Below are 12,387 nucleotides of genomic sequence, written 5' to 3'. Positions count from 1 at the left end.
AAAAGCAAATTTTACATTTTTCATGATTAAATTTAAAACATTATTTTATAATACAAACAAAATCTCTGTAATTAAATTGAATTGTCGCCCTTGAATTTGATCCAAATCTAAAGCATTATGGCTGCTTTCTGACTCCTCCTTGCTTCCTCATAAATTTATTTTTAATTAAAATTTCTTGATCAATTTACATGATTTTTAGAATATGACATCTTTGTTCTACGACGAGTATTTACATCATAAAGATTTTCCTTTTCTTTTTAACTAAGTGTAATCTCCATATATAATAATTTGATTGTAGCAATTCACCTTTGGACCAAATTACACTAGGTTTGCTCCAACAGATGCCACATACAAATTTATTATGTCTAGACTATTAGCCACTATATTATGTAACACCATCTTACACACATTTGTCTGTTATATTAAAATCCTACATTACATCCTAGGAGCAACATCATCAAAGTCGCAACCATTTATAGTAGAAGTAGTCGCTATTTTTCCCTCTAAATAAAAACTACTTCTACTGCTCTCATTCTACACCGAGAGGTATTCTGCATTTTGGTCAGATATGGGGTTGCACTCTTATTACCTGGTTCATATACTTATATACATAACATAATCTTTCCTTTTTCCCTGATTCCAAAAATATTAATTTTTCCCTTCTAACATTCCACCAAATCTCATTGGCTGAGAACTGACTAATCATTCATTCCAGAATGTAAATCATCCTACAAAAATGAACGCTACAGAAATTTACAAACATGGCTTCCCTCAACACAAGAGGCAATTGTTTTAAATAAAATACCTCAATTACATACATATTAACACATCAAAACATGTTTATAAGACTGCTTACATTTTTACATTAAATATACTGTACTTGTTAACTTTACTTATACAACAATGCCAGTGTACTACATCTTTTGTATTTACATACACTGTATATACTGTTTTCTGACACATCGTCACATGCTGCTAGCCATTATTTTTTCTTCTTTTTCTAAAAGCTAGATAAACCTTAATTTTTTTTTTTTTTTTAAAAATCATGATTGACTAACATTCTTTCTTTATACACTTATTAAAAATTTTGAAACAACTGATTACATGATTATTAAAGTCGAGACCTAGTTTTTGTGTTCTTTGGAAGCTTCGTTTTTACTTAAAGTACAACTTGCTAAAATTCTTTCTTTATATGTTAAATAACAAAAAAAAAAAAAAAATTACGTGATTACTACAGTCAAGATCTGAATTTTGTATTATTTGGAAGTCTTCAAACTGTCTATGTGTTTTATTTTATAATTTAAAATTAAACACACTGATTATTAAAAATAAAATGTTGGCTTACTTTTACAGTAGATATTGTTCTCGAAAAGAAATCATGCAGGATGAAGTTTTACAATGATTAAATGTGTTTTTTTTTATAATTTAAATTTAAAAACATTAAACAATAAAAATAAACTGTTGGTTTAATTTGATAGTAGATAAACTGTTTACATTAAGCGAGTTACCGGTGTCGACCAAACAAGTCCCTTTTAGTGATTACATGGTTTGAGGATATTTGTACAGCTAAACGGAAAATCGAGCCTGCCTACTGCGGCAATTTTTTTTTTTTTTTTGCGTGCGCACTGGTGTTTACATTTTTTTAGGGGGGTTGCTTAATTTTTTTTACATTTCTTATGGCTTGCATTGGTAATAACTATTATTATGTGTTTTGTTTTTATTTTAGAACACAAATACGTCAAAAAAACAAAATAAATTGTTTTTGCCTAATTTCCCTCAATTGTAGTTCCTTTTAGGTTGAAAAATTGAGCAATATTTCTTTCAAATTATAAAAAATTCTGTTTCTGTTGTCTAACACTTAAAATTTAAAAGGTTTTCATTGTTTCAAATTATAAAATGTTCTATTTATATTGTTTATAATATAAACAAAGTTCTGTATATATTGTTTAAAATAAATATTATGGATATTTTCATTACTGCGGCATGACAATTCAGTAGATATTAGTTTTACTTGAAATTCAATATTTCAATTTTCGAATTTTGTTAAAATAACAAAGCGGAACCAGAAAATTTACAGCAGTTATCTCCCATAGCAAAAACTTTTTTTATTTAACTTGTTTCTTTTTTCTGCTTATTTAAACTGTCACTTTCTGAAATACCATTTGCATGTTTACATGGTAACATGCAGGTAACTACAGGAAGTTCCTTTTAAGTGATAAAGGGTTCAAGAGTATTTTGCCACCTAAACTCTAAACTAATACTCTGCTTAGTTAGATTAGTATGCACGAGCCAAATGACACTGCAACCACCAAATTTTGTTGTTCATTCATAGTATGTGTGCATTGGAATCCTGGCAGCGATTATCAAAGTTACATTGCGGGCAAATTTTGTGATAATCCCACCCCAACTCACAAAATGAAGTGTCTATTCCAAAAGCCATCCTAAACATAGGGAGGTTGGGGGTGTCTCTTCCGAAAGCTGTTTTTAACATGAGGAGGTTGGAGATTGGGTAACAACAACAACAGCCAATTTTTTTTAGGAGGGGGGTCTAAATAAGCACCAAATTGAATTCTGACTTGAATTAAAACAAGTTTTGAAATCATGAAAAATTGGCTGGGTATAAACTTTTCTTTCTGAACTTTTGCTTCTATGCTATTTTAAAACTACATACACACACTAGCAAAAAAATCTGAAATTTGGATAAATTTCCCAAATTTCCTCTCCTCCCCAATTTCACTCCTGCCTGCATGTGAACTTTAATATAAAATGATCCTCCATTTCCTGGCCATTCTAATTGTTTAAGACAGTTAAATAAAAAAAAATTTTGCTATGGGAGATAACTGCTGTAAATTTTCTGGTTTCTCTTTGTTATTGTAAAAAAATTCGAAAATTGAAATATTGAATTTCAAATAAAACTAATGATATCTACTGAATTGTCATGTTGCAGCAATGAAAATATCCATAAATTACGAAAAACAATGTGATAGAAACTAATTATTATTGAAAACAGTTTCTGAAGACAATTAGCAAAAATTATGTTTGCTAAATTGGCCAAAGATTTCCAGTTTTCAAAAAATATTTATCTCCCTTTTCGTACAAATAGAACACTCTGGTTTCTTTCTTTCTTCTTTTTTTTTTTTTTTTCAAAACTCAATTGTCTTCAATTTTCTACCTAGTCGCTTTTCGTAATTTTTAAATATGTTCATTACTGTGATATGACATTTCAGTTTCATGTGAAATTCAATATGTTAATTTTCGAATTTTGCTAAAATAACAAAAAAGAACCAATTTTGAGGGTAGGGGTGGGGGAGGGATTTTTCATGCTGAAAAGTTAGTAAAAAAATAAAATTTACTGTAACGTTACCCATACTTTTGAGTGGTAAAGCCACCTAAAAAAAAACTTTTCTTCAACCTTACCACCAACCCTAAGTCTGAATGGAAATTTTTTTAGAATTTTTAGGATAAAAAACAAGGCACATATTGTTCAGCAATTCAATCTGCATGTTTGGAATGAAAATTCTGTTTCAAACTGAAACTGGACAGACAAAGTTTCTCATACAAAGATGAATGAATGCATCAATAACGCTATTTCAAACATGAGCATCATGAACAAACCAAGGGGCAGACCTCATATGCAGTTGCTTGAATATAACTATAAATTCCCTCCAGTTTTCTGTTGATAATTTTCTGTGCAATTAATTGCATACTTTAACTGTTCAATTGTTTAATTACAAAATAAGCTTCACAAGAGATTCATTATGATCTACAAGGGAGAATTAAATACCTACTGGAGAGAACTTGAATGCCTATTAGACATTATCCTCAAGTGTCTAAAGTATCTCTGTACAGCGGTTTGTCAGGACAACCTGACATGAGGATACGTTTCACTACAAGTAAACCCTGACTAAATATTCAAAATCACATAGTATTTGAAGCCCAAATAAGATCTCTTTGGTATGGCTAAACCACAGTGGCTTATACAAGGACTGAGGAACCTTCTTCAAGTGATGTTGCCTATAGCAACAGCACAAAGCTGAATACTCCACCAGACTAGACTTAATGATCTTAACTTTTTTACAAACTGAACATTTGGGATGTAAAGGAAAACTTTAATGAAATATTCAAATATAAAGCATTTGTGCGCTCGTAAATTAATTCCTATTTTTAATCACAAAAATATTAAGCAAAAATGAATATTTTTTTGTTTATTAAAAGTGAAAGAAATTCTTTCCTTTATTTTTCACTAGCAGTGGTAGCCAGCATTGCCCGGGTGTGGAGAGGTTTTATGGTAAGGATATTGATCAATGGAGCCCTAACAAAAATGTTTCAAAACCCCCTAAAAAATTTAAACAGCAGCAAGCACCTGTGTGAACGCAAAAAAAAAAAAAAGTAATAGGCAAACAGGCAGGTTTGAACCTGTAATGCTAAGAAGAAAAAGAATTAAAAAAAAAAAAAGGAAAGCGTTTAGTCGTCTCAGCCATGTGACTTGTGACGTCACAGGTATTCAAAATAACATATTTTATCTGTACGTCGATGTAGTGAGGTGAAATGACTTTGCAAAAATATTGACAAAAAAGTGAACTCTCCTTGTAAAAAATGGCCCAGTTGACGGTGAAAAAAATGCATGTTTTTTGGCCAATTTTTTAATATTTGTCGGCCAAGAGACTGAGCTTTCAAACGATACCAATTTTGCTAGTGCTGGTGACATACATACATACATACATACATACAAACCGACAATTGAGATTTATATTATAGATTATCAGATATTAAAATTAAATCTCCTACTTTTTACTCACAAAAATTAAATGTGCATGTATGATTATTCTTTCTTTTCCTCATTATTATCAGTTATTATTAAGATAAAGTGCCTCTTTCTTGCTCATCAAAATAAATTCGCATGATTATTGAAATAAATTGGGCACACTGTCGTTCACTTTTATTACATAGATTAATCCACTTTTATCAGTTAATAGCTGGATAACCTGGGTTCATAATAACAACACAATTGAACACTTGCCTAAGTACAAAAGATAAAAAAAAATATACATATCATTAATGCAATCAAAGCAAAATATATGTGAAAACAGAACTCACAAAAGATGTGAACTCAAACTTTTTTTGATTTTGTGGAGTTCAGCTCCCATTAATACCTTGAATGAGTAAAACAGGTTCAAATTTTCAAAATTTCTAACTAATTTTGTGTCATCTGATTATAACCTCAGTAAAATAAAATATAACATTTTTTAAAAATAAATGTTGATGCTGCCTAAACCAAAAGAAAAAAAAATGACCCACCACCACCCTAGACTATTCACATATATAGGGTCTAATAACTTAAATGTATTCAATGGAAATACCGACCCTTTTAAGCTTATATATATATATATATATATATATATATATATATATATATATATATATATATATATATACTAGCAAGGATACCCAGCGTTGCCAGGATCGACATAAAGTTCAGTTTCGCCACACCTACTATACTAAGAATATTGAGCAGTTTTTCATTATTATATGTCAACTCCATCGTTACCCCAACAAAAATTTCAAAAATAAAAGAACGAATCAAAACACGGAAATGTAATCCCCCCCCCCCCCCCGAAAAAAGAAGAAGTATGTGACAAACTCTCAAATATTTCGGCAGGAGGGAGATGAAAAGAAGCTATTCTCCGAATATTGAGCACCTTTTTATGACTATATTCCAGTTTAAGTAAATTTCTTTTATGCTACCTCAGTCTAGAAAGATTTGTCTTTACAGTCTGTTGCAATGAAAACAAACTGTAAATGATTCAGTTTAAAAAATACCTAAGTAGAATTTGTGTTAATTGAAATAATCATTTTTATGTTATAAAAATGAGGAGTTATGACATTTTGTGTTATTAAAAGAAAAAAAATTAGCAGTTACGATGTCAAAAAAATGTGAAGAAAAAAAAAAACTGGTAAAAGGTTCTTTTAAAAAGAACATCAATAAAAGTTTTTTTTTTGTTTTTGTTTTAAATAAAGAATTGCGGTTGAATTGGATTGTTTGTTTATTTTAAAATAAAAATCTACTGGACCACAACGTTAACTGCAAAATCACAGAAATTATTTTATTTAAACTATAAAATAATGCTTGAAAGTTTTTAGTTTTTATATCCGCCGAAAAAGAAAACAAAAGCAAAAGGAACAAAGTTTGTGCCAAGGGGAAATATCTCAAACCGGTTTTAAAAAAAAATCGATGTCGGTAAAAATGATTTAAATTAAATATGTTATCAATATAAATCAAATTTAAATAATAAACTTAAATAGAACACTTAAAACAATTCTATCACTATAAACAATAACACACCGCTATTTAATAAAATCGATTTTCCTTAATGTAATATGCAAATAACGTCACCTCTTAATCATATATTTTCCAAAAATTATACTATATAGGAATGAATGAAACATTAAAGTAATGGACCTTTTTGTATATCTTGTAAACAAAAAAATAAACAAAGAAACAGGATTACGAATTTATATATATATATATATATATATATACATACACACACACATGCATATATATATATATATATATATATATGTAAAAATAATTGTATTCATCAATATGCTACATTACATTGATGAACACAATTTTTTGATATAACTAGATTTTGGCAAAAACATGTTTACCATCAGACGTATGGAAAGGAAGACAGATTTTTGCTGCATATGAAATCATAGGAAGCAGACACAGAGAGGAGTCCCTTTAAACTAGTCAAGAAATGATGGTTAAGATGTAGATATAAAACTTCCGAGATTGATCATAGGAATCCATCTGCAATATCCGTTGACAGAAAGTAAACATCTCAAACTCTCAATTCTCTATTGTCATTTATTTTATCCTCTTAAAAAGCAAAACAGAGGAAATAGATAAGGATAACAAAGACCCGGAGAAGATGGAAAAAAGAGCATTGGGCAGTATGAAAGAATAAGAAAAGGAAATAGGAAGGTATGTGGAAGTCTGAATGACCTATGTCAGACTAGGCTAAACTGAAAGTCAGATGTTTTAGATATTGTTGAGATGAGCAATAAACAGCTTCTTCTAAGGATGAAAAAATGTAGATACACAAATTGAACGAATATAAAAACAATAAAAAATATTTAAAATTTGTAAAAATACCTACAATTGCTTCTTTTTCATCAACGTCGTTGGAAAGTGCATCGTCTCTGAAGGCACTTGTTTCCTCAATTCCATTCTCTTTAATCGTCTCATTGCTGTCAGATTGAGCATTTTCCGCAGTATCCTTATCCCAAGAGTTATGTTTCTCAGAACTTGTTCCGACTGAGGGCTGATCAATATCTGAAAGAAAGCTGGGGGGACTCGGACTTAATCTGTCCGAATCCTCAAACAAAGAATAGGCACCAATCTGACTGTTAGCAGCACCAATATCCGAGAAACTCGGAAACAGACTGCTACTACTACTACTGTGGACAGCCCTTCTTAATTGACTGGACTGACCATGGAAAGCAGTCGAAGAGTTGGGCTGAAACGTCTTATATGCTCCAACTGCTGACAATGATGATGAAAATGACGAGGAAGCGGCAGATGCTCGCAACTGTGCAAAGAATGGATTCACTTCATCAGTTTTATTAGCAGCTCTAGCATTTTTAGCAGACTCCTTTGGAACAACCTTTGGGAATGGGAATGAGGTATCTACATCTCCACCAATGATTTCAGAACGGGCCGGTTTCGTTTTGTGCAGCATCTCCGAATGTACCGTCTTTGAGACAGAAGATTCAGATGATACTCGTGTCTGATTTATTTTCTCTGTTAAAGTCGGCATCAACTCTGAATTGGAGAATTTGGGATATTCCAATGCATTTACTGTCTCTGTTTTAGCAGTTACAGGAGGATTTGTTAAAGAATTTACATTTGAACTAGTGACAGGATTTGATATTGATGATGTTGTTGATGTGGTTACTGATGGAGTTGAGGTTGATGCTGAAATACTGACATTGGTAGTCTTAAGCGGTTGCCCCGGTTGTACTTCAATTAGTCGAATAGAGTCTGATGACACCCCAAACGAAAGAGGTTTCATCGAAAGAAATTGGGGCTGTTGGTCACCTTTGACAGAAGCAAAGCTATGCTGTGCCATATTGTCTGTATTAACTAGCATCGCCGTCTGTTTTGTCTGGAATCCAGTCTTAAAAGATTGTGAAATAGATCTCTCGGAATGGTTGGTAAAAACAAGTTTCTGGACTTGCCCCGTCTGGTTATGCGCCACTCCGACATTTGGTGTAACAATTTTTAAAAATTGGGAATTAGTGCTACTAGAAGTTGGTGCAACTGTTTGAGCTGCAATATTTTTACCAGTCGACCTGTCAGAAAATTCACTGCGCATAGTTTGGACGGGTGCGGAAAGGAGTTGGGGTGCAGTGACAACTACAGCAGAATAGTTCACAGCATTTTCACAATTTGTGGCAGCAGCAGCATTCAGCTTTGGGGGTATCTTTGCTTGTATCGGATTCGTGGCCATTGTCAACCTCTCAGTTAGAGTTGGATGTGAAGTCAACAGACTCGTGTTGCCAGAAGTCGAAGTGCTACAACTAGCTACTGGCAAACGTTCTGTAATGGACGGGACCAACTGTGGGTTTGACGTAACCATAGCTGGTTGGATGTTCACAGCAACATTGGAGGCCACAACTTGGTTTCTTTGCTGTGCGCTGACAGAAGTTGGTTGAGCAGTTGTCACTTGCTGTAGGAGCGAGGGATTTTCAGTTAGGGTTAAAGGAAATTGACTATTTGGAACCGATAAGATATTCAATTGCGAAGGATTAGCAAAATTAGTTGAAGATGTTGGGATGAGCTGAACATTAGAAGCAGGACTTAGCCCTGTAGATAGTAAATTAGTATTGGTAGTCGGAATCACAAGATGAGATCGCAGTCCTGAAGGTAATTGACCAGAAAAAGTAATGCTGCTGGTAGCAGGAGCAGCAAGTCGTTTTGCTAGAATCGGTGCCTGCGTTACAGCAGAAACACTTGGCATGGATGCTGCCGTTGATGTTATGTTTGCAAATGTTATATTTTCTCTGGCTTGCGTTAACTGGTCCAAAAGTGCTGGAGATATGGAAGGTCCAGCAGGCTGACTTGTAGCCATGACTGGACTATATACAGATGATCGAAGGCCAGTCTCGTTGCTTACAAGAGTCTGTTCATGTTCATTGGCCTTCGGAACAGACAAAAGAAGTGATGGAGTACCTTGGAATGAAACGATGCCTTTGTCGGATGCTGTCTGTGATTTATCAACAATAATTGAATTCAAAATAAGCTGGTCTTGTTTGATCTGCATCCCTTGTAATGGCTGCATTTTAAGTTGTGATGAGAGTTGAGATACATTCGGAGATTTCTTCATGTAAAATAACTGAGTCGAAGGTTGGCTAGCAACAACTGGGATCGATGTTAACTGTGACTGACCTGCTGATTGGTTGAGTATTTGATTTCCATCTGTTGTGATGAAAAAAGTAGAGGAACCGTCAGATGCAGCTTCAGTGGCACTGACCATTCTGTTCGGAGATACAGACGGCGCAACAACTATCTTTTGTTGAAATCCCTCCTGGTTCCTGCTAATTAATGCTGGAGAAACTCTTTGATTTGGAGAAGAGGAACGATTTTGCAGCAGTGCATGTATCAGGGCTGGTGATTGCGTTTGTTTCACCTGAAGAAAATTACTTTGTATGATTCCTTCTGCGGCTGATGGGTTGGAGTTATTGTGATTTGTAACCACCTGGACTTGTGTGGGGGAGATATTTCTGGTGGCTGGGGAAACACTTCGCGTTGTTCCTCCTACTGTGTGTGGGGAAACTGCTTTTGAGGGTAGTGCCATCGGTTTAGAGGTTTGTACCTTAATAGAAGAATGTCCTAAAGAGAAAGGTTGGTTATTTGATTTGGCTGGGGTTGTCATGAAAATGTGCTTTTGTCCTGGTGGCAGCGAACTTCTAAAGGACTTTGATGGCTGCTCGCTTCCGCATTCCTGTTGCCGTACATCATTCTGATCTTTTCGGAAATATGGAGAAACTGAACGATTGTCTTCATCGGTCACTTGAAGGACAACCCTAAAAATAGAAAGAAAAACAACATTAATTTATGCATAAATTACATGAACGTTAAGGACATGAATTGCATGGAAATTATACAAGAATAATATGATAAACAAGCAATGACAATCTTAAAGACAAACTCAGATGCGATGAGCTCAGAGAAAGATTAAATCTGAGCAGTACATGGAGATGTGTGAAAAACTGGACACTGTGATAGTATGGTCATGTTGGAAGAATGAATGAGAGTTCTTGGGATAGAAGATTTAGAACAGTTGCGGTAGTAGGTTGACTTCACAAGGCAGAACCAAGGGAAACATGGGAAGAAGTGCTAAGGATGGAGAAAAAGGAGGAAGTGAATTTTTTAAAGCCATCAAACACATGCCAGCATGTAAAACGAATGTTAAACTGCTGTTCTTGCTGCTGATAATGATTAAAAAAAATGATCACATTAAATATAGAAAAGGTTTACACTTTTGTTTGAAAGAAATATAAGTACACAAATTAATCAGAATATTGTAACATGTTACAAAAGGTTGTGTCAGTGGAGGGGGGGGGCTTCATTTTTCAGTGTGAGTACAAGAAATATAAGGATTCATGTTATTTTTCCTTTAGTCAGATACTTCCGATTTCTTCATTAAAACCAAGAACTGTACCAATATTAATTTAAAACAAAAAATCATTTTATCAGACTTAAAATTATGAATTTAATTTAGAATTATTCACTTTTTACATTGCAATTTAATATGAGCTTTTTTTTAATAACATCTTCATGTTATTATCGTATTCACTATTTTACTTTCTTTTTATTTTGTATATATATATTTTTAATATTTGGACCTGTCCTAAATCATACATGAAATTGTCTTTTGTAATATACTAGCAAGCTGCCTAGTGTTGCCTGGTCATAAAATATGCTTAAATATTATATTTTAATTCATGCAGATTTTGTATCGATTATCATATTGTACCTAATATATAGTAGTGATTTCAAAAGTGAAAAAAAAAAAAAATGACATGTGCCCATCAGCTAGAATCGAAACCAAAATATAACTCTCCAGCCTTATCCATTAGCGTATGATCTAAATCAATACGTATAAAAAAAACTGCAAAAAATCACTTTATTTAGCGCATACACAGAAACAAAACAAGTATAGTGGACATGCCAAATCAAGATCAATTTTTTTTATTTTCAATTTTAACCCCTTAATAGCTATTTTACTGACTAAAAACCAAATCAAAAGTGTTCCACAAGTTCAAATATATCAAGTTTTAAGTCTGGAGACCAAATGTTCAGTAAAGCAACAATGTAAGTCTAATTATTACCCACTGCTTTGTCACATTTATTGATGATAGACAGGATTAGGACAATGTAGCCCTCTGCAAAAAAAGAAAGTTGATGGGTAAGATTGAAAGAAGTTAAATAAAGTTAGCTGGATATGGGAGTAATTACATTTTTTTAATGGAAATCACTCGAGACAAGGCATGAAGCTACTTGATGTAAGAGACTAACAAAAAACAAAAGCCGATTATTGCATAGACAGGAGGTGTCTATTGACCTTAGTCCTGAAAAGACAAAGGTTGTAGAAAGAAGAAAACAGTGAGCAGGAAAAGAGTTCCACAACCTTGCAGTCCTTGGAAAGAAGCTACTGGAATAGGAACAGGGCTCTATGGACAAATTTATGTTTACTAGCCAAATAGAAAAGTTACTAGCCAAACCCACTTGGGGCGAGTATATGTATACATCATAAACATTTTTCTACGTTTTTTCTTTTTTTTAAATTTTTTTTTAATAAATTCTAAATATTCAACAAATTTTATGTTTATACTTAAAGGTATAAACATTCTAATTTCTTCAGACATTTTTTTAAACAAGCTTTGTTAAAAAAAGTATATTGTTTTATTAAACTTTTATTGTTTAAATAATTTAACTTTGTTGGTTTTATTAAAAAAAAAAGGTTGAAAAGATATTTTTCACTCAGTAGTGAGCTTTGGAAGTGAAAGAAATACAGTCGCCAAAAGATAAGCATTTAATTATTTCTAGTCGCCACTTTGAAAAATCACTCGCAAATGCGACTGTTTCACTCGCAATGTAAAGCCCTGAGGAAGCTGTATTAAAATGAGGTATTAAAACAATGAATTGATGGAGACTTCTAGACCAATGAGTCAAACGAGTTGGAATAGATCAGACAATTCTGAGGAACACATGCCATAATAGCATTTGTAGAAAAGACTGAGACTAGCAACATCAAGTCTGTGAGAAAGAGGTTGCAGTGAAGAAGAAAGTGTGGGGCCAATCAAATTACAGAT

General features: G+C 33.0%; 1 protein-coding gene across 2 annotated transcripts in view; it reads right to left on the bottom strand.

The window, feature by feature from the left end:
• Positions 1-12,387, bottom strand: part of LOC145274123 (uncharacterized) — a 194,949-nt gene that overhangs the window by 100,149 nt on the left and 82,413 nt on the right. For both annotated transcript variants that reach the window (XM_080127326.1, XM_080127374.1), the window contains exon 2: positions 7,167-10,095. In XM_080127326.1, coding sequence (XP_079983452.1) covers positions 7,167-10,095 — 2,929 coding nt within the window. The remainder of the gene's footprint in view (positions 1-7,166; positions 10,096-12,387) is intronic.

The sequence above is a fragment of the Euprymna scolopes genome, chromosome 1, assembly GCF_053919585.1.
Source record: "Euprymna scolopes isolate OS-2025 chromosome 1, ASM5391958v1, whole genome shotgun sequence".
NCBI lineage: Eukaryota > Metazoa > Mollusca > Cephalopoda > Sepiida > Sepiolidae > Euprymna > Euprymna scolopes.
Note: the sequence above shows the minus strand (reverse complement) of the source record. Positions and strands in the feature narration are given on the sequence as shown.